This window comes from Cricetulus griseus, chromosome 3, assembly GCF_003668045.3.
Source record: "Cricetulus griseus strain 17A/GY chromosome 3, alternate assembly CriGri-PICRH-1.0, whole genome shotgun sequence".
Taxonomy (NCBI): Eukaryota; Metazoa; Chordata; class Mammalia; order Rodentia; family Cricetidae; genus Cricetulus; species Cricetulus griseus.
This window is the reverse complement of record NC_048596.1, coordinates 228,356,519-228,379,017: the sequence shown is the minus strand read 5'-3', so window position 1 is coordinate 228,379,017 and position 22,499 is coordinate 228,356,519. Positions and strand designations below refer to the sequence as shown.

General features: G+C 40.9%; 1 protein-coding gene across 1 annotated transcript; it reads left to right on the top strand.

The window, feature by feature from the left end:
- The first annotated feature begins 230 nt into the window (after positions 1 to 230).
- Rbm17 (RNA binding motif protein 17) lies at positions 231 to 21,741 on the top strand. Its single transcript, XM_027405122.2, has 12 exons — positions 231 to 396; positions 4,881 to 5,018; positions 7,971 to 8,087; positions 9,597 to 9,763; positions 10,984 to 11,081; positions 13,044 to 13,100; positions 15,193 to 15,334; positions 17,189 to 17,352; positions 18,678 to 18,751; positions 19,497 to 19,595; positions 21,048 to 21,120; positions 21,225 to 21,741. The coding sequence occupies exons 2-12, from the start codon at positions 4,896 to 4,898 to the stop codon at positions 21,326 to 21,328; spliced, it is 1,218 nt and encodes a 405-aa protein (XP_027260923.1). The 5' UTR covers positions 231 to 396; positions 4,881 to 4,895; the 3' UTR covers positions 21,329 to 21,741.
- Positions 21,742 to 22,499: the final 758 nt, after the last annotated feature.

Genomic DNA, 22,499 nt, shown 5'->3' with positions numbered 1-22,499 from the left:
AAGGTTGGGAATGAATAACTAGAGCCTAATAGGAGATTCTCAACCCTCTTACTCTAAAGTCACGAACCGCACGGAATTTCAAAACCGTGCCCCAATAGCGACATCTCATGGTGAAATTAGAGGCGGGCAGAGGGTAGGTGCAGTGTAGTCCTCCCGTCGGCAGGGTGCAGTGCGAGCCGGGCAGTGCCGCTTTGCTTCCTCGAGTCAGGCGCAGGCGCAGACGTGTGCTCCCGGCAGCCTCCGCTCTCTCACCCCGCGCGGTGGGATCACCCTGCGGAATCGGCCGAGGGTGGGCACCGCGGCGGGCTCCGGCGGTCGGCGGGCTTCCGCTCAGGGCGGCTGGGCTCCGCGCTGCCGCCGCCGTGGCCCATGGGCAGAATCGTCTCAGAAGGCCGGGTGAGTAGCGCCGTGGCGTCCTGGCCAGGCGGTCTGATCCGGAACGGAGACTTGTGTGAGCGCGCCTCCACGGATGAGCTGGACGCGAGGCCGCGGCTCTAGGCCGCGCCGTGAGGGGCACGGGGATGCGGGCGCGACACCCCGAGCTGCCTAGGGGTTCCTAGCCCTCCGCTGCGGACCCCTTCTGCCTGCCGTGCTCGGCCAGACAACCCACATCTCCTCCATCTGTCTTGATCGCCTTGACACTAAGAACGTACCTTCTCTTCATGCCCTGTGTCCGGGACCCAAGTTGTTGGGTCGCTAGACCCCAGTAACCCGGAGTGCGTCCGGCCTCAGGAGTGGAGGGGCAACCCTTCCCCCCAACTTGTTTCCTTCCACAGCCCCAGAAATAAGGGTTGAAGACGGTGTCTCACCTAGACTGGTAAAGGCAGTTGTAAATCCGGCATCCTCAGCTCTGTATTAAGGGGAGTTTTAGCGTTCGTGTCCATCCCCTAGTTTTTGAGCTTAATTTGCTTGGGCTAGGTGTGCTGTGAATGGGTGCTACAAGTTCAGTGACCTACTTCTCCAAGAGTTACAGCTCTTAAGAAACAGGCTTGAAAACCCAGGCCTGGGTTGATTTTTAAGAACTGGAGTACAATCTGAAAAGACCTGGAAGAGGAGCTGATGTTTATTGACTTTTAGAGGGGTTTTATTAGAAGTGCAGGAGTGGAAAGGCAGCAACAGCGAAAACACCGTATTCTGCAGCTTAAGGCAGTTAAGAATGATTCAGAGGGCTGAGCACCCTTTGTTAAGTCAGGAAGGGTGCACCGTTGACATTAAATTCTCCTTGGTAAGGATACATGAGGATGGCAAGTATGATTTCCTAAGATTCTGCTTGTGATCAGAACGATGAGGACTGTCTCCCTGCGACAGGTGGCTCTTTTGAATCATGCCATACGGAACACACATACTGGGATGAGCTGTAAGCATTTCGGGATAACGATTTATACTTAAATATGAATAATCTAGCCCGGGGCGATGGCACATGCCTCGAATTCCAGTACTTGGGAGGTGAGGGCAGGAAGTTCAGGGGTTCAAGGACAAGCCACCTGTAGAAATCAGAGGACAACCTACAGGAATCCCTTTTCTCCTTCTACCATGTGGGTCCTTATTGACCCCTTATTTGTTACTACATTTCACACATCCCTCCAGCAGGGAACAATTTACTTCAGTAGTAATTCTACGAGTCTTTGAGAACAGTAGTGAAGCCTGCTGTCCTGTGTGCTTATGTTACCAATGTCTCCAGTTAGTTTTTGATAGGCTCTGGCCTATGGTATTTTGGTAATTTTGATGGGAAATTTAAATTGTCAAAGATGGCGTAGTTGCAGACAGAGGGGACTAAATAATTTTGTAAAAAGTTATCCTTAAGTCCTGTATAAGATATGATTGTGTCCTACAAGAGCTAGTTCCTGAACAGCCTCCAAAGTCACAGAGAAACCCTGTCAAAAAACCAAAAACCAAAAAAAAAAAGTGATTGTGTCTCATGTTGCCAGGGGGTAGGCTTGGGATGGTTATCAATTTGACTGCCTCTGGAGTTAACTGAAACCCAAATGGCTGGGCACACCCAGCTAAAGGGACTTTCTTTTCCCTTAATAAAGTAATTTGAAGTGGAAAGATCCACTTCTAATCTGGATCTTTGAGGTGGGGAGACACACCTTTAATCCAGGTCTTTTGAGGTAGGAAGATCTACTTTAATCTGCTGGCAGCCTCTATGTGGAAAAAAGAAGTTGCCCTGCCTGTTGGCCCTTGCTTTCATTAGCAAGTGTATTCCTTCACTGACATTAGAGCCTACAATGTATACTGAAGACCAGCGAAGACATTCAGCTTTGTGGACAACTACTGAACTCTGAATTCTTGAACCTTCGGTTTGTAGGCAGCCATTGTTGGATTAGCTAGATCACACCTATAAGCTATTCTATCATTCTATGTCTGTTATATAAATTCATGTATGTGAATATATTCATTCTGTAAGTTCTGTTCCTCTAGAGTCTAGAGAACCCCAACAAATACAATAAAGTAGGCTGACCAAAGGGTACATTGCCATAAAAAATGAACCGGGAAATGGCTTAGTAAATTGCTTTTGGGTAAACATGGGGCCCTAAATTGAGATCCCCAACACCCATGTAAAAATTTCTCCACAGGAGTACATGCCTATGATCCCAGCTCTGAGGAAGCCAAGACATGAGGTCCCCAGGGGCATACTAGGTAGCTTGTCTTGCCGTGTCAGTGAGTTTCCAGTTTGATAAGAGACCCTGTCTCAGAAAAATAAGGTAGATGGAAAGTGACTGTGGAAGACTCTCAGTGTCCATCTCTGTTCTCCGAATGAATATGTATACATGCATCACACACACACACACACACACACACACACACACACAGTAACCGAGCACAGTGGTGAAGGGTTGTAATCTCAGATGCTCATAGTTTGTGTGCATTTGACACACATGAATTCACTTAACACATTTTACATCATAAAGGCCAATTTCTGTTTGTATTTACATTTGAGTCTTGATTCTTATAGTATTATGTCTAAATATTAGAAAATGCTGCTTTTTATTAGCTAGTATCAGACTTCATGAACTGAATGTGTTATGTAAGTGATACCAAACCATTTTAAGTTTGGATCTTGACAGTCTCCTTAATGTATTTGTTAACTTCACTCAGTGTTTTGCTGTGTTTGTAGGGAGATTAAATGGCTAACCTGTGGTATATTCATAAATGCTTAAAATAGCCAAAATGTAAATATACATGCCTTAAAAGGTTCTTTGCAGGCAAATTATTTAAGATAAAAATCAATGGAGTGATAGAACAGCATTCAGGGAAAATCACAGGAATGGCTTGAGGAGCCTAATGATTTCCTGACCAGGTGCTGCCTTCTGTTTTAGTTGGTGAATTCACAGGAGCTTGTATTAGTCGTAATTGAAGTAATCAGTATTTATGCAAGCATTCTTTTACCATGATAGTCCAGTTCTGTAAACATAAAGGTCATTGGAAACCAGAAAGTCAAAAGAATATTCTTCATATCTACTGAGATGTAAAGATGTAATTTCATGAACTGTTACAGAAAACTATCAAATGCTCGAGAGATGACAATGGTTTCTAATACTTAAAGCATTTTTTAAGGCAAAGGAGAGCTAGTCGGATCACATGGAATTGTCAACAGACCATCTTCAGTTTAAAGATGTGAAATGAAATCCCAGTATCACAAAACTTCATTAGTTCAGCAATGAAGATTGCATTAGCCTTGAGTGGTGGCACATGCCTTTTATGCCACCACTTGGGAAGCAGAGGATCGATGAGTTTGAGGCCAGCCTGGTCTGTGAAGCGAGTGCCAGACACTGTGTCAGAGAGAGAGGGAGAAAAGTGGTATTAAATAGAATTTTTAGATAGAAGGTCTCTATTGGATACTCAGTTCCTCCATTGTTTGATTTTATTTTTAACCCTAAAATTAATGAAAATATGTCTGTCAGAGTTGACACTTTTGAGTAGGGTGATATACCAGTGTTTACTAGTGTTAGTCACTCCATCTTCATCCCAAGTGCTACCTATCTGTAAGCGCACAAATCTGTGGGAGTGTGCTGGTTAGTTTTTGTTGTTTTGGTTTGGTTTTTTCCCTCAACTTGATACAAGCTAGGGTCATCTGGGAAGAGGGATATGCCACTTGAGCTCCCTCCAAAGCCCCACATGTGGATGTTGTTAAACAGGAGTGTTTAAGAGACAGCACCTCTGTTACTCTTCTCTCAATAGTCATGTTTTTACCATCTCTTTTTTATGAATATGTGTAACTTAATGAGCTGTTTATTTAAGACATGGTCTCATGAGTCTTAGACTAACCTCAAACTCCTTATGTAACTTGGATGACATTGTGCTCTAGATCCACCTGCCCCCACCTTCCAAGTGATGGAATATCAAGCATGCACCACCACACCTGGTTTGCGTATGTTCTTTATAAAAGCAGATACCTATGCTGATCCAGCCTACAAACTGCTGCTTTCATAAGACTTCTACTTTCTGCCATTGAGATGAACAGTTTTTAAAGTGGATCTATATACTTAATAACGCCCCAAATGATACTTACTTCATTGCTGTTCTAGAACTGATTTTAGTCATGAATCATTTCACCACAGTCTTTTAGATTGAGAAATTAATTCTAGGCTGAATAGTGGCATTTCCCACTAGAAAGTATAGGCATAGAATCACAAATTCAGAGCCAGCCTTATCTTTGTGATGAGTTCAAGATCATCCTGAGCTACATGAAACCAGTCTTAAAAGAAAAATTAATTCTAGAGGACCGTTTTTAAAATAGTGCATGGGTATAGTTTTGCATATGAGAAAGAAATCTGCCTTTGTAACAGCAGGTGGTCCATGGTGCTGCTGTTTTAACAAAGTGGTGTTCAGAACTTGCTCTTGTTGCATATTATTTAGTCTGTTCCCCTGTCTTTCAGCAATAAACCAAAAAGATGTCCCTATATGATGACCTGGGAGTGGAGACCAGTGACTCAAAAACCGAAGGCTGGTCCAAAAACTTCAAGCTTCTGCAGTCCCAGCTTCAGGTGAAGAAGGCAGCTCTCACTCAAGCCAAGGTAAACACAGGCCCAGAGCAGGAGTGGGAAAACCCACTAAGAGAGTTCCTTGAGAAAAGTGGGGGCAGGAAGGTGAAAAACTGAAGTTACTTTGCTTCTCCTGGCTGTTGGGAACATCAGAACTGTTTCATGGAGTAGGAGTGAAGAAAAGCAGTGCTCTCAAAATTCTAAGCCATGAGGCTGGCTTTATGCTTGAGTATGTCAGAGACAGAACTTGTTTTGTTCCTGAGACTGCTTTCATAGCCACAGTCCTAATATTGTGGTAGTTCTGGTTCTAAGCTGGGTCCCAGGAATGTACATTGTTAGGCAGCATCCTGCTAGTTAATTTTTAATTGTAGGAAGCTTGGAAGCAGCTTAGTAGGATAATCAGATCCACAGTGCACATCCCGGAGGGCTCCGTTGTTTGTGAGCGTGTCTGCCATGTAGAGTTATAGATGGGAATTGCTCTTGTCTGTGTTGTATATGCGTTAGACATGGGCATTATCTTTGAAATAATTCAACTATTTCCTTGTTTCTATTTTTATTTTTTAGACAGGATCTCAGTGTGTGGCCTGAAGCTGGCTGTGTAGACCAGGCTAGCCTCAAATTCACAGAAATCCACCTCTGCCACTCTAGGGCTGGGATTAAAGGTGTGGGCCACCACAAAATTTAAAATATGGAAGGTATACTTGTGAACTGGATGTTTCTTAACTAAAATGCCCAGTGTATTTTAGAAATGAGAATACTTTGTTCAATTTTTGATGTTTCTTAGGTAAAGATTTTGCTCTTGTATGAAATACAAGATACACTATACATTGTATAGTGTATCTTTACCGAGGCTCCTTACAGAGGGAAGTAATAAAGGTTGAAGCTGAACTGGATAGCACAGCCCTAGTAATCCCAGCACTTGGGAGGTTGAGGTGAGAGTATCAGTCTGGTATATAGCATGAGACCCTTCCTCAAAAAGGGTGTGGAGGCTTTAGAAAAACTGCTTTGGAAATAGACACTGAAGGGTTGCAAATAAAATGGTTCCATTGGTGGCTAGAGAAGTGGCTCATCAGTTAAGAGCATTTATTGCAGTTGTAGAGGATGTGAGTTCAGACCCCAGCATCTCACAAACACCTCTAATTCCAGCGCAAGGAATCTGACACACTATTCTGACCTCTGTAGGCATGCATGTGGTAGACATAACACAGGCAAAACACTCAAAAATTAACAGTGTGTGTGTGTATGAGAGAGGCGGGGGAAGAGAATATAAAGTTAGTTTGTAAGTTGCTGCTTAGGAGCAAGAAATTAATATTTTCACATGAAGTCTAGGCTGTTTGTGGTTTTCTGCCTCAGTCTTTAATTTATGGGGTTTTTTTTTTGCTTATTGATATATACACGTATGTATGTATGTATGTATGTATGTATGTATGTATGTATGTATGTATGTGTTTTTCAAGGCAGAGTTTCTCTGTGTAACCCTGGCTGTCCTGGAACTCAGGGATCTACTTCTGCTTCCCAAGTGCTGGGATTAAAGGTGTGAGCCACCACACCCAGCTATATATTTTATTGTCAGCTATTAGCAAATATCTTGAGATTTTAGCAATATCTTGAGCAAATAGATTTTAATAGATCAAGGTGGAATATTACTTTAATATGTTGTTTCTTTTGGGCTCCTCAGTGAGTTTCTCATAGTACTAATCAAACTTGTAAAAATATTTGGTAGAGAAAAATTTTACTTGTATCTAAAAGATGAAGCTATGGTTTCATTTGTATTTCATTTTTGGAAATACCTGTTAAATTTAAAATAAGCAAATAAATGATTATCATAACCCCTGTTATGCAAACTTTGGGGTTTATGTTGTGATTTTGCATTTGTATGACATGTTGTTTGCTTAAAGCACTGTTAAAGCTTAGACTCCCTAATAAGAATGAAAGTTTGTACCACAACTTTTCGTGATCACCATCATTCCATTTGACCAACCATGGCATCTTAGCAACCTGAGAACTTGATGTAGTTCACCAGCTCACTGTGAGACATTCTTGCCTACAAGCTTTACCCTGAGTCTAACCAGCTTCTAGAAATGCCAGACACAGAGTTAGCTGTGTTATTGTAAGTTAGCTAGAGGATCTAGAATAAGCATTCATAAGAACGATATCCCAGGGGAAAAACAAAGATGGTAATGGTGATAGGTAAGAGGGGCTGCTAAAGATTGAGACACGGATCAAAAGTACATTTTAAACTTTGTTTAAAAAAAACAAAACAAAGACTAGCTGTTTAACATGCACTTTGAGGATGGTGAGATGGCTCAGTGAGTCCAGCCTGATGACCAGAGTTTAAGTAGAACCCTATGGTACAAGGACAGACTTGTCCCTCCAGTCCCTCTGACCTCCATATAGTCACTGTGGTATTTGCATGTAAACACACATGCATACACACCCAAGTAAGTATATAAGTAATTTTAATTGGTTGAGTAAGGTTATACTAAAAGAAGTAGAGTAGAAGCTTGCCTTGGAAGGCAGAGAGGTGGATCCCTGCAAGTTTAAGGCTATTCAGAAGGTGGTCACATTTACTGTAAACTTTATAGAAAAGTGGAGGAAATCTGCTTTTAAAATGACCAAAAAGAATGGAGATATAACTCACTTGGTAGCATGTTTGCCCAGTTTTCAGTAAGTCCTGTGTTAAATCCCCAGCACTGTATAAACTGGGTCTGGTGATATATACCAGCACTCAGCAATGTGGAGGGAGGTGGATCAGGAGTCCAAGTTCATCACCAGCTATGTGGGGCACTGGAGGCCAGCCTGGGTTACTTAGGACCCTTCCTCAGAAAGCACTTAAGGACACTATACTAAAGACTGTTACTGTTTAAAATGATGGTTTTATCACAGGCAGAGGCTGGTTATAGAGAGTAGAAAAAGTGTCTGTGTTGCAAGTAGCATGAATTTTAATTTGGAACATTGGTATGTTTTTCTTGTTTCTGATGTCAGAGTCAGCGGACAAAACAAAGTACAGTCCTTGCCCCAGTCATCGACCTAAAGCGAGGAGGCTCCTCAGATGACCGGCAGATTGTAGACACACCACCTCATGTAGCAGCTGGGCTGAAGGTAAGCCTGCACATGCACATATCTGTGGCTTTAATGCATTTCCTGTTTGCTTTACACATATTTTCCTCTATTTTTTAAGATTGACTTTTTTTTTTTATCTGTGTGTGTGGTATGTGTGTGTCAGTGTCTGTGTATCTCTGTGTGTGTGTGTGTGTGTGTGTGTACCCTTGGAGGCCAGAAGGGGACATTAGATCTCTTGGGGCTGGAGTTAGGCCCAGTAAACACTCTGGTGTGGGTGCTGAGAACCAAATTCTGGTCCTCTGATAGAGAATAAGCACTCCTAACCACTGAGCCATCTCCAGCCCCACACAAGAGTCTCCCCAATAGGCCGTTGAAAGAGAGTTTCATTTCCAGCTCAGGTTTTACTTTGCTACCATCAAAACCTTTATTCCTTAAAATAGTTGATTTTGAAAACAACAGGTGTGAAAGATGGGCAAAAAAGAAAAGCAGGTATCTTCTTAATCATACTCTCCAGGCTTTAAAAGTTACATAATTTTAAGCCGGGTGTTGGTGACACATGCCTTTAATTCCAGCACCTTTAATCCCAGCACTCGGGAGGCAGAGGCGGGCAGATCTCTGTGAGTTCGAGGCCAGCCTGGTCTCCAGAGCAAGTGCCGGGATAGGCTCCAAAGCTACACAGAGAAACCCTGTCTCGAAAAAAAAAAAAAAAAAAAAAAAAAAAGTTACATAATTTTAGAATATCTTTCTTGGATGAGTTCTACCTTTTGTTCTCTAATTTCCTTTTCTTAATATATCAGTGAGTGTCCATCTTTGCCAAAAATACAGAACAATGTGGTTATTTAGAAATACTTGTATATGTATGAGGTTTTTGCCTGCACTACATGTGTACCTGTTGCCTGTGGGGGCACATTCCCTAGGACTGGAATTACAGACAGTTGTGAAAACCATGTGGGTGATGGGAATCAAACTTAGGTTCTCTGAAAGAGCAGGCAGTGCAGTCATAGCAATCAAGCCTGGTCTACAGAGCGAGTTTCAGGATAGCCAAGGCTACACAAAGAAAGCCTGTCTTGAAAAACAAAACAAAACAAAAACTTGAACATGGTGCTGCATGTCTTTAACAGGACAGGGCTCCAGAGAGGCAGGGGGATTGGGAGTTGTCCAGGCTCACCTTTGGCTCTGTGCCTAGTTTGTGGCTCTGTGAGACACTGTCTGGAAAATGATAATCCACTTTTACATGTATTTTCCTGCAGGTGTCATTCGAATGATGACTGTGGTAGTTTAAAACTCACTTAAACAATGATTAAGTTCATGAATTGTTTCAGTTTTAAGTTCTACAGTGCTTTTCTAGGAATAATTAAGCTTTTGCTTGATTGCCACAATATGCTGCCACCTGGTGAGATGTAGTTTGCTATGAATTGTTTACTCATCTAGGAAATATAAGATCCTTAGATGATCACGAAGGTCTCTTTCATCATCCTTTGACCTTGATTCTATGATAACCCTGCAGAATATGAAGATGGTACTCACTTGAATATTTTTCTTCCTCAGGACCCTGTTCCCAGTGGGTTTTCTGCAGGGGAAGTTCTGATCCCCTTAGCTGATGAATATGATCCTATGTTTCCTAATGATTATGAGAAAGTAGTGAAGCGCCAGAGAGAGGAGCGACAGAGGCAGCGGGAGCTGGAAAGACAGAAGGAAATAGAAGAAAGAGAAAAGTAAGTGTCGTCTTGATTTGGGAACAGATATCTTGTTAATGTACATTAGAATGTGAATGAATTTCTGTGTTGTCTCTAGGGGTGGGTTTATGGTTTCAATCTTCAGGAGTTTACTTGTTTGGTTTTTTTTTTTTTTAATGTATTTAGCCTACAAGTAAAGGTTACTTACTTCACACCTCCCTATTTTTTTTTAAGATTTTATTTATTTATTATGTATACAACATTCTGCTTCCATGTATATCTGCACACCAGAAGAAGGCACCAGATCTCATAACGGATGGTTGTGAGCCACCATATGGTTGCTGGGAATTGAACTCAGGACCTCTGGAAGAGCAGTCAGTGCTCTTAACATCTGAGCCATCTCTCCATCCCCGAGTTTACTTGTTTTTAAGAATTTGTAATTGTTCTGTCCCATTGTCCCCAAATAAACTTGAGAAAGTTTATTTATTTATGGGCTCTAAAAAACCTAAAGTGTAGACTTTGCATGAATTAGAAAAGTAACTTAGAAAACCCACTGGTAGCCAGGTGTGGTGGTACATGACTGTAATCCACCTACATAGTTTAAGACTAGCCAGGGCTACATGAGACTATCTGAAAACCAAAACACAATAGAAACCCATGTTGAAATTGTTAGCAGGGTTGTGACTGCCAGAATCACAACTACTTACAGTGTTTCAGTGTTATTCCTTTATTTTGGGGATTGGATTTTGGTTTTTCTAGATGGGGCTTGTCTGTGTAGCCCTCGCTGTCTTGGAACTCACTACGTATACCAGGCTGTCTTTGAGCTCAATGAGATCTGCCTGCCTGTGCCTCCTGAGTGCTGGCATTAGAGATGTGCCACCATACCTAGCGTCTTAAAATTTTTAGTTTTGTTAATTAATATGAATTCTATACTAATATGGTATTTCTCGTTTATTGGATGAGTGACTTTTATGAGTGATTTTGTAGCCTAGAAAATTGAAATCATTAAACTGTATATGCATATGCCTTAAAATAAAAAGTTAGATATAATTTTTTTCCTATGGATTATACTCCTGTATTGGTTAAACTTGTTCATTTTTTCTTTTGAATTCTTTTCCATCCCCAGCATATATACATAAATTGAAAATTTATTCTTAAAGAACATTTTTCTTTTGCCAAGAGAAAGTCATGATGACGTTTAAGCTTCATGTTCTGTACTAATTTGTCTGTGATAAACATTCATTACTTTGTTATTACAGGAGGCGTAAAGACAGGCATGAAGCCAGCGGGTTTTCTAGGCGACCAGACCCAGATTCTGATGAAGATGAAGATTATGAGCGAGAGCGGAGAAAAAGAAGTAAGGCATCAACAGAGATAAGCACACTTTAGACTCAGCACTATCCCAGGCATTGCTTTTTTTCATTTGAGACATGGTTTATTTCACTTTAGTTTGGGTAATTGCGTGGGGGTGGGGAGATCAGGGGGAGGTGCTCTATATTCCCACCAGTCCACATTCCATAGCAGCTTTGGTTTATACTGTTTTCATATATACCTTACTCTGAACTTCATAAACACTTTGAGACATTTGTTATATATTTTGAAAATAGCATTAGTTTTATTTCTCCACTTTAATTGAGGCATGGTCATCTCTTGTTTCTCAAGCCCAGTGCATTTCAGGTCAGCACTGGGTAGGGAGGGAAGACAACATATTCAGAGTACATTTGTCACTAGTTCAACTGGAGTTGAGAGTCCATCATGCTTCTTTGCATGTTCACCTGCCTCCTGAGGACAGGGAGATCAAAACCTGTACTGGGGACTTTGACCCAGTCTTCCTATTAACAGTTTGAGCAGAGGGTTAGTTGTGTCTAAAATCAATTCCTAGGAATTACAAGCAGTAGCTGATGGTACTTGAAAGAATACAATAATCTTTTGGCTTCATGGTGTGCTTGCCAGGACTTTAGTTGGCTGGTTTGGTTGACAGAATCCTTTGCTTGTTTCCTACCTAACAGGTACTACTTTAAGTGTCTCAGACCTTTACAGCTCGCAGCAGGTTCTGTTAGCTTCCAATGTGAGTCTTGGGGCTAAGTGCATTCTGGACATTATAGACCTGCTTTTGGTCTTGTCCTTGGTTTTATTTGCCAAAGCCCTCACTGTAATTTGTTGTCTTGAACATACAACCTAAGAGTTATGTGTCGTGGTAGTTGGTAGTTCTGTATATGTGGTTCTGTCAGATGGCAGGAATGGTCTTCCCAGCTATATGATGAAGCCTGTTATAGGGTAAAAATTTAAATTTTAAAAATATCTGCTAAGTGGAAAAGAATAAGTTACAATTTAAATATCTTAGTACTTAGATGTGCGAATTAAATGTTTTTGTATGGGTTTTTTTGTCATCGTTGGTTTTGTAGTTTGGTGGTGGAGTTGGTAATGGTGGTGTTTGAGACAGTCTTAATATGCACATAGCCCTGAAACTGTAGCCCAATCATACATTAAGCTCATTGCCATCCCCCTGGCCTCAGCTCCCTGAATGTTTAGATTACAGGCATGCACCACCATGGTTCCATTACTTTTCTTACTTAGAATAATGTTTATTGTTTATTGAATGCATCATGTCTGGTAGTGTTGCACCCTTGATATGCAATATCAATCATTATTTGGTTTTTATTAACATGTTTTCTGTCTTGAATACTTGTAAGCCTCATCTTCCCAGTCCATAAGGTAGCTAATATCTTTTTGTGACAGGTACTTTCTGTATATTAGAGACTTTCCCCCTTGAATAATAGCAGGGACTATGCAACTTCCAATAAAAAGCTTTGGGTATTGTCTACATTTTCTAATATATGTTTATTCTTTGAGAATTTCATACATTAATACAATGTATTTTGGTTATATCCACCCCTTACTCCTCCCAGTTTAACCCCTGCTTCCCTGCCTTCCTCCAACTTTGGTATGCTCTTCTTTAAAAACAAACAAACAAACAAACAAAATTGATCAAGTCCAATATCATATGCTGCCCACACACTTTTGTGTGTGCGGTCATCTAGTGACTTGTGGGCAACCTACCAGGAGTCATACTCTTAAGACAATCCCCAGAAACTGTCAGTTGTTAGTAGCTACTCAGTTAGGGCTTCGAGCTCCTGAGCCCCTTCTTTTTTACATTTTGATACCAGCTTTAGACCTGTAATTGTTTGTATGTTGCCATGAGGAAGGAGGTGGTTCTCTTTCTTGGAGAGCAGGGTGGTGATACAATAGATGGGCAAGTGCTGGATGGTAATTCTTGTAAGTGTATTGTCCTTTAATCCCAGTCCTTGTGTTTTCACAGGTATGGGAGGAGCTGCCATTGCCCCACCTACTTCTCTTGTAGAGAAAGACAAGGAGTGTATGTATACTTTTTTCTTCTTTTATTATCTTATTCTCATACAGGTATTTATGGACAGTGGATATCCTATATTTGAATCTCTAGTTTCCTGAGTTTAAAGCAAAACAACTTTGTTGAAGTCACAGTGGCCCTTACTGCCTGCTGCACTGGGATGCTTTGCTTTGTTTTGTTTTGCAACAGGGTCTCAACTGTGTGGTACTGGCTAGCCTGGAACTGTGTTGACCTGCCTCTGCCTTCTGAATGCCCTGTTGTGCACTTGGAATTTTTTAATACCAGGATCTGAGTGCAGATTTTTATACAGGAAGATAGATTGGTTTTTATTGTTTTCATCAAGATTTCATGTTTGTGTGAGGTTCATTTGAAGTTAATGAAAGCAATAGTTGCTCATGCCCATTACCCAGCATGGAGGACAAAGACAGGAAATACACAAATTCAAGGCCAGCCCATGCTGGATAGTGCGTTTCCAGGCTAGCTTGTGCTATAGAGTGAGACCTGTCTCAAAAGTCACAAATAGGTAACAGATTTTGTAACTCAGAGGTTTAGGGCCTGTTGTATTTTGTGACCTTTCACAAGGAGGCAGTGACTTTTCCCATTAATTTTTGTTACTGAGCAGTATTTGTCTACACAGTATATGCTAAAACATGCCCACCCACTGCTGATTCTCCTCTGGAGCTCTTCTAATCTGGAGGTTGTGACTGGGCCCTGTCATTAAAAATAAATGGCCAGGCCTGCAGAGATGGCACAGCAGTTAAAAGCACTGGCTGTTCTTCTAGAGGACCCAGGTTTGATTCCCAGCACGCACAGAATAAAACTCCAGTTCCAGGGAATCTGACACCTTCTTCTGTCCTTCATGGGTACCAGATGTGCATACACATGGCACATAGGGATAAATGCAGGCAGAACGCACACACATAAAATAAATGAAACAAAATTAAAAGCTGTCAGTAATCTTTTAGAAATATTTATTATTTATTCTAATTTTATGTATATGAGTATTTTTCCTACATTATACCTGATACCTGTGGAGATGAGAAGAGAGCATTATGTCCCCTGGAACTGGAGTTATGAAGGTTGTGAGCCACCGTGTGGATGCTGGGAACTGAATCTGTGCCCTGTGGGAGGTAGCTGGTACTCTTAACCACTGATCTATCATTCCAGCCCTAATATTCTTGATTATGTAGTATTGCTATTATTATATTTTAAAAGAGGATAATTTAAGAATATCATTAAATATATATTGTTTAGATAAAACACCTGACAAACAACAAACTGCAATTAAAACCAGTTTCTGATAGGAGAGCCCATTCACCTGATGTCTTTAAAGCTTCCTGTTGATGCTAATATGCAACTGGGACCTCAAAGATAATCTTTTTATGGTCTGTGCATCTAGCTAAGTTTTCATCAAGAGCAGGTACTCTGATGCTGTGGGACATGAATGAGAGATACATTTCCTTAGAGCATACAGTGATCTTGCAGTTAAGCAAGAGTTGTCATCTGAGTTAGTGCTTTAACAGGTGAGCAGCATTTCAGTGAGATTTGGAAAAAGGACACTTGGGAGAAGATGAGCAGTAGAACTAAGAGTCCTCTTCTACTTCTGGTTCTTAAAAAGCTATATAGACATTGTAAATCAAAGACATTTAGAGGGACAGAAGGTAGCAGAGCACATGTCTATGAATAATGTAGCCTTCTGTTCTGAATGCTAATTATGTAGTTTTTATTATTTAATTGTTTAAAAAAAAAAAACGTACCAGGAGTGGAGAGATGGATGGCTCACCAGTTAAGAGTGCTTGCAGTTTCCAGAGGCTATAGGTTAGGTTCCCAGCATCAACCACCTGTCCATACACACACTCAGGCATACACGTCAGAAAAATAAATGAGTCTGAAAAGTAATCTCAGAACCATCCATGCTGGCTGTGACGACTGCTGGAATAGGGACAGTGTTTTATTAGGAACAAGAGAACATAACAAAAATACTGTAGGTTCATTCAGTTCAACGTGGATAGTTGAAGCTTGTGAAGCTTTGGGTGGTTAGGTGGGTTGGTTGTTTGTCTTTGTGGTGCTGTGGTGAGCCTACTTTACTTTTTTCCAACAGTACCCCGAGATTTTCCTTATGAAGAGGACTCAAGACCTCGATCACAGTCTTCCAAAGCTGCTATTCCTCCCCCAGTATATGAGGAGCCAGATAGACCAAGATCTCCAACAGGCCCCAGCAACTCCTTCCTTGCTAACATGGGGTAATTAATGTTTTAAGTGTCCTGGCTAGCTAAGAAAATTCTCACAGTGGCTTGAGACTCAGGGGGTATGGGTGTGGCATGGTCCTTTGAAAGTGGAGACTAGAGGATTGTGAGTTTCAGGCTAGCCTGGGCTACACAGTGAGAAAGAGAAACAGTATCAAGTGTTTGTGACTCTTTCCATTTGAAAATGAAGACACTGGGGTTCCTAGAAAAATACTTGCGTTTGGTCTCCTGTTGCTGTATAAAGGTTTAGTGTTCGAATCATGTTGACTGTTTTCCAGCCTGCTGAGGGTTTGTACAAAGCAGCCTTCTAGTGCAATCATGGCTGATTTAGATGCATTATTTCTATACAAAGAAGTTTCTGACAGTTAATTATACTCTTTTTCATAACATGCAAATAGAATGGCTCATAGGAATTAGAGATGTTTCTGGTTATTTCCAAAGAGTGGGGAGGGAAGTATTCTGCCATCTGCCTCAGTCTCTTGATATTAGGGTTGCAGGTGTGTGCCACTATATTTCGTCTTAATCTAATGCTATGGAGGGGTGCTTAAATGGCATTACTTTGAATTGTTTGTTCCATGCTGTTTAGCAGGTTGCTGTTTGCAGTAGAAATGTTACTGGTGAGACAGCAGGTGTGGTGTGGTAGCCCCACTGAGTAGCCACTGTGTGTGTAACTGGGTTCTGAGAGCCCTCTGGAGGTGCTAATGAAAGAGCTGGAGTAGATGGCTGGCCTCATGCAGAGAGAGGGCTTTTCAAATCATGAAAATTCTTTCTTGAGTCACACCAGTCTCAACTGCTGGTAACCACACACTACAATTAGCAATGCAGATGTTAGTGCAGTTCCACTGGAGGGGAAGACAGCAGCGGAAGTGCTTCTGGTTCTTGTCCTTCCTGATCACTATAAAAATTGGCATTTTGCACACCTTTAATCCCAAAGCTTGGGAGACAGAGGCAGATGGATCTCTGAGTTTGAGGCCAGCCTGGTCTACAAGGTAAGTTCTAGGACAGCCAGAGTTACACAGAGAACCCTTGTCTCAAAAAACAAAAACAAAAAGGCATTTGTTTCTTGTCACTTAAATAATAATTGAATTTTTAACTTAAAAAAGATACAACATGGTATAGTTTAGCCTTTGTAGTAGATTGCTTTGCCCTGAAATAGCTTGTTCAAAAGAAAATCTGAACGGGATTATAGAAGACAGGCAGGAGCAGCTCTCGTGGAAGCTGGGCTTTGTGATGCAAAGCCAAGCAGATGGTGTCACTGGCAGCACCCTTGAGACCCTTGAACTCCCGGAGAAAAGTGTGCCCTCTTACATACAGAATGCAGCAGACCGAGAATCCAATTCCATTTGTGCCCGTATCACCTGGAAAAAAAGCGTTTCAAATGCTTTCTTTCTTTGCATTTGAGCTTAAACTAGCCATCTACTCTTGGCCTTGTTTTCTTCCTGTCTGTTTAGTAGATGCTTTCTAAGGTTCTTTCATTGTGGTTTCTGTTATGGCATGAGAAAATACTATCTTTTTATCTGAACCCTTGTACTTAGAATTTGACAGACCATCATTTCAGTGCAGATAGGGAACTCAAAGAGATATAGTTTTTCCGTATACAACAAAGCTGTCATTAAAAAAGCCATCCTTCCCCTCAGAGATAAACTCAGGCTATGTTGGGTTATTTTTATCAGCTTTTTATTTCTCTTCCATTCTGAGCATCCCCATAGCTTCCATCTAGAAGCCACTACTTAATTTCTTGAATCCCTTGTGGTATGTACACTGTTTCTGGCCAGGGCATTGCTGCCATAGATCCAATGTGTTCTGGTGTCAGTGGCATCAACTATAAAGATCCTTTCCCTTTCCTCCTAGTGGCACAGTGGCTCATAAGATCATGCAGAAATATGGCTTCCGGGAAGGCCAGGGGCTGGGGAAACATGAGCAAGGGCTAAGTACTGCACTGTCGGTGGAGAAGACCAGCAAGCGTGGCGGCAAGATCATTGTGGGTGATGCAACGGAGAAGGGCGAGTCTCAGGGTAAGTTCACAGAGCACAGTGGCTCCTTCAGCCCAGAGGGAAGGTGTGCCCTCCCTTTTGGTGCACAGTGATTTCTAGTTATGACATGTGTCCCACTTCTGTTTTTCGAAACCAGGAAGCCTAGAGACTCATTGTTATTTTCTTCAGAACCAAGACAGATGAAATAGGCTTGTGGGAGCAAAGTTTCCCAGCTGCTTTGATTAGGCAAAGAATCTCCATAACTTGATAATAACTATTCAGTCTCTGCTTTTATCTACATCATGAGTGGATCATCTCAGGTTTTTTTGCCTTTCCAGTATAGACGTGGTTTTTGGTTCACTTGCTGATCGTTCGTTTGTTGAGGTCTAGTATTGCTTTGTAGTACCTAGTTGTTATTTTATTTTCATTTGATTTTTTATAATTTGTTCTGTATGTATAGAAAATAGGAATGAGTCATATCTTAGCATTTTAAGTAAAAAAAAAAAAACAGTTTAATTATGTCAGCTTATCTGAATTCCTTTCCCTAAAATACTGTAACAACTCAACTGGCAGCCCTGTTAATGCATGGCCTCTGCAGCAGCCAGTTGCATGAATGCTGAGTGCTGAAGGCAAAAACAACAGTTATCCCAATTTACAGTAGTGTCTAAAGTCAGTTAGCTAATAGCTAGACAATTAAATATCTGGGCCAGCAACCTCAACCTGCTATTCCAAGACAGGGTCATCAGTAAATGTTAGAATCTGTGTGCTCTGCCAGCCCTTCGGGAAATGAAGTAAACAAAAGATGGTAGGTAATGGTAGAAGGTAGAAACTTTCAGAAAATAATATAAAGCATATATCAAAGAAAAACGTGTTTAATATTATTTCAGGGACTGGTTGCAGAGATGCTTTTATAGATGATTTGAGTGTACAAATAATGAAACTGCTTTTGTATTTGAAATAGTCTTGTGATGGGACTCAGTTCCATAACCCTTCTGTCTTAGTTTCATTTCCTGTTGCTATGGTAAAATATTAAAATACAGTGACAAAAGAAACTCATGAGAGGGTTAATTTTGCTCAGTTTCAGGTTACAGTCTTATTACTAAGGGTTGACAGCAGGAACTTGAAGCCTCAAGTCACATAACATATAGTTGGGAGAGGAGAGCAATGAATTAATGTATGCTAGCTAGTTTTTATTTACTTTCCCCAGCCTGGTATAGTGTAGGTCTCAAACCCCAAGACCCTCCTATGTTAATCAATGTGATTAATATCCCACAGACATTCTCCGAGGCCCTTCTAGGTGGTTCTAGATTGTGTTGCTGACAATTAAAACTAACCATCATAGTGTCTGATGATATGTTTTGATACAGATGCATCCAAGAAGTCGGATTCAAATCCATTAACTGAAATACTTAAGTGCCCTACTAAAGTGGTCCTGCTGAGGGTAAGGAGTAAAAGAAAACTATTGCCCTTGATTCTGTGTTACCCCAATTTACCTATCTTTGTGGTCTTACACAAAGTCCCGCTGATAACCTAAAAGTTAAGAATGCCAAAAATATGGGCTGGAACGGTGGCTCTGTGGAAGAGCATAAGATGCTTTTCCAAAGGACCCAGGTTTGTTTCCCAGCACCCACATAATGGTTCACAACTGTATATATGGGACTATCCAGTTCCAGGGGATCCACCTCCTTCCTGCCTTTGAGGGCACCAGGCACTCACATGGTACACAGACATACAGTCAAGCAACATGCCCATCCATATAAAAATCAGTAAACTTTTGAAAAGAATACTGAAAATGATACTTTGCAGATAGTGGGTAGAATCTTATAGATGGTTTAGGTTAGTAAAGTGACATTAAATAATTAGTTGAAAGCATTGGAAATTCCTGGAACATCCTCTTAGGTGTTGTTCATGTACATAGTCTTGTAGCACTTTTCAAAGCTTCATGTATATTTACAGAAATGTCAGCTTTGTTTTAGGGGCAGAGTTTTCCTTGTGTTTAGGGATTAGGGCACACCCCCACTCTGGATTGTGACTTAGGGTTAGAGTACTTCCTAGCATGTGCAAGGTTCTAGTACTGGGCAATTGAAGGGCAAGAACATTTGCCATTATGAAAAAAAATGTGATTTTTTGAAACCCTTGCATATTTGTAAATTATGTTTGGTACTTGTTTGTCTATTTCTATATAGAACATGGTTGGTGCAGGAGAGGTTGATGAAGACTTGGAAGTTGAAACCAAGGAAGAATGTGAAAAATATGGCAAAGTTGGGAAATGTGTGATATTTGAGGTAGGAAGATTTTCCTTTGATATAACTTGTAGTTGGCAGATTAAAAATTCCCTTCCACAAGTAGCGCTGGCATTGATCCAGTAACTGTCTTACTACAGAAGCCAATGTATATTAGTTACACTTCTTATATGTGCTAGGTTGTTGTTATTTCATGGTAGTTTATTTTCAAGACAGGATCTCAGGACGCAGAGGCAGGCGGATCTCTGTGAGTTTCAGGCAGCCTGGTCTACAAAACAAGTTCCAGGACAGGCTCCAAAGCTACACAGAAAAACCCTGTTTCAAAAAAACAAAAACAAAACACAACAAAAAGACAAGATCTCCCTTTGTAGACCCAGCTGGCCTTGAGCTCATAGAGATCAGCCTGCCTCTGCCTCTGAAATGCCAGGATTAAAGGTGTGAGCCATTATTTCCAGCTATGTGTTAGTTTTAATTATAAAAACAAAAGTAGACTTTATTTTATAGTATAATACAAATGTTTTGGTTTTGGAGATAGGGTTTCTCTGTAGTTTTGGAGCCTGTCCTGGAACTCACTCTGTAGACCAGGCTGACCTTGAACTCACAGAGATCCACCTACCTCTGCCTCCCAACTGCTGAGATTAAAGGCGTGCGCCACCACCGCCAGGCTAATGTAAATATTTTATTACATCATTTTGTAAATATTTAGGGCCTCTCATAGAGCTCATTCTGTATTGAGAACATTTAAGATACCAGAAACATGTTATATTTTCAGAAATATGTTCAGTTGAAGAGATATAGCACATAACAGATAACCAGGAAATATAAAATAGTAGACATAGTAGTGTTGGCTCTAAGTACGTATCTTGAGAAAGGGGTCAGCAAAAACAAGTGGAGAAGGCTTATGAACAATATCGGGTGTTAGCTAAGCTTTCATAGGTGATGGTGGGGAGTGGTGGAGGAGGATGTTTAGACTAAGGCAACAGGAAAGTGAGGACTCTTGGGGAATTAGTTGGGAGTTCTGCTTTACATACATGAAATGGAGCCATATTATGTAAGGCTTGAAAAGCTAAACAAAGGTAGTCAAAATGCAGACCTATGTGAAGGTAGTCAAAATGCAGACCTATGTGCTGTGTAGCTTAAGTTTCTACTTTTCACTGCTGCTGCTTCATCCTGTTGCTTGCTGATGGTATGATCACTTGATTGCATGCTAGTTGCCATGGGCAGCTTCCTCCCAATGAAGTCAAAGACTGCATTGATTAGTGTTGGATATGTGTTAACGTATTAGTTATATTAGTATGTTTTTACATGAGCAATTTATATTTATTTCCTTGATGGCTGACCGCTTTTGTCATATGTATGTGTGTGTGCATGCATACACACACACACACACACACACACACACACACACACACACACACACACACACACGAATGATTATAATTAGAGTATGTGCATAGACACACAATTTTACTCCTGTGGTCCTTTCCATTCTAGATTCCTGGTGCCCCTGATGATGAAGCAGTGCGGATATTTTTAGAATTTGAGAGAGTTGAATCAGCAATTAAAGGTATGCTACTTATTAGAGAATTTAACAAATATTAAAGTTACTATGTGTTTTGATGTCTTCCAGGATACCTGTATTAACTGATTGTCTTTTTGTTTGCTTTTTAGCTGTTGTTGATCTCAATGGGAGGTATTTTGGTGGACGGGTGGTTAAAGCATGTTTCTACAATTTGGATAAATTCAGGGTCTTGGATCTGGCAGAACAAGTTTGATTGTAACCTAAAGTCACCTCCATGATCCTTACACGAGCTGTACACTGAGCAATGACACAGGCGTCAGCCTCCATGGCTGTTGGACACTGAGACTCTTGGATGGACTTCTGAGATATATGTTGATGGATCCCTTTTTTATTTTGTGGTTTTTTTTTAATATAGTATAAAAATCCTTTAAAAAAAAAAAAAGAACCTGTGTGCCTCTCTGGTTGATTTCATGCTACTGCCTCTGTGTCGGTTGCTTTTGCTGGGAATTCACACCGTGCAGCATGTCTGGCACTAAAAGATCTAGAAAGGCTTAGAATGGAGTTTGTATTATGTCTTTCTTTTCCTCCTTTCTTCCTTAATAAAGCCTTCAAGTTAAGGAGCTGTAGCTTTATACATTGTATAATAAAGTCATATCTTGGCAGTCTGCTGGAGGTGAAAATGCTTGCTTTCTCTAATAGAGAGGTTCAGTGACTCTAATCAGGAAAAACCCTTAGCCTGAATTAAGATTGTGGAATCCAGAGCTCCTGTGACCTACCTGCTGGGTTGAGTTATTTGCTGTTTAAGCTAAGCCAGATTATTGATTGGGTTTATGGAGTATATGGGTACAAAAATCATTTTAGGGTAGATTAGGAAACATCAGGTTAATTCAAAACCTAGAACCTAGCCAGGCAGTGGTGGTGCATGCCTTTAATCCCAGAACTCAGGGAGGCAGAGGCAGGTGAATCTCTGTGAATTTGAGGCCAGCCTGGTCTGAAAAGCAAGCACCAGGGAAGCTCCGGCTGTTACACAGGGAAACCCTGTCTCAAGAAACAAAAACAGGGGGTTGGAGAGATGGCTCAGAGGTTAAGAGCACTGACTGCTCTTCCAGAGGTCCCTGAGTTCAATTCCCAGCAACCACATGGTGGCTCACAATCTTCCCTTATGAGATCTGGTGCCCTCTTCTGGTGTGCAGATATATATGGAAGCAGAATGTTGTATACATAATAAATAAAATCTTTTTTTAAAAAAAAAAAGAAACAAAAACAAAACCTAGAACTTGATTAAAAGTGTGTTTGTTTTTTTGGGAGTGGCTGCTCCTTGGAGTTGTATATACTGGCACAATTTGAAACTGTTAGTTCTGTTACATGTAGTCTTAAAATTCACAAAAAAAATTCAGCCACTTTAGCTATTTAAACTATATTGT

Bases quoted from the DNA above. Each gene is read 5' to 3' on its own strand.
- Rbm17 (XM_027405122.2), top strand. From the start codon at position 4,896: ATGTCCCTATATGATGACCTGGGAGTGGAGACCAGTGACTCAAAAACC. The intron at 13,101-15,192 runs GTATGTATACTT...TTTTTCCAACAG, and splicing joins TGTAGAGAAAGACAAGGAGT to TACCCCGAGATTTTCCTTAT. The intron at 15,335-17,188 runs GTAATTAATGTT...CTTTCCTCCTAG, and splicing joins TCCTTCCTTGCTAACATGGG to TGGCACAGTGGCTCATAAGA.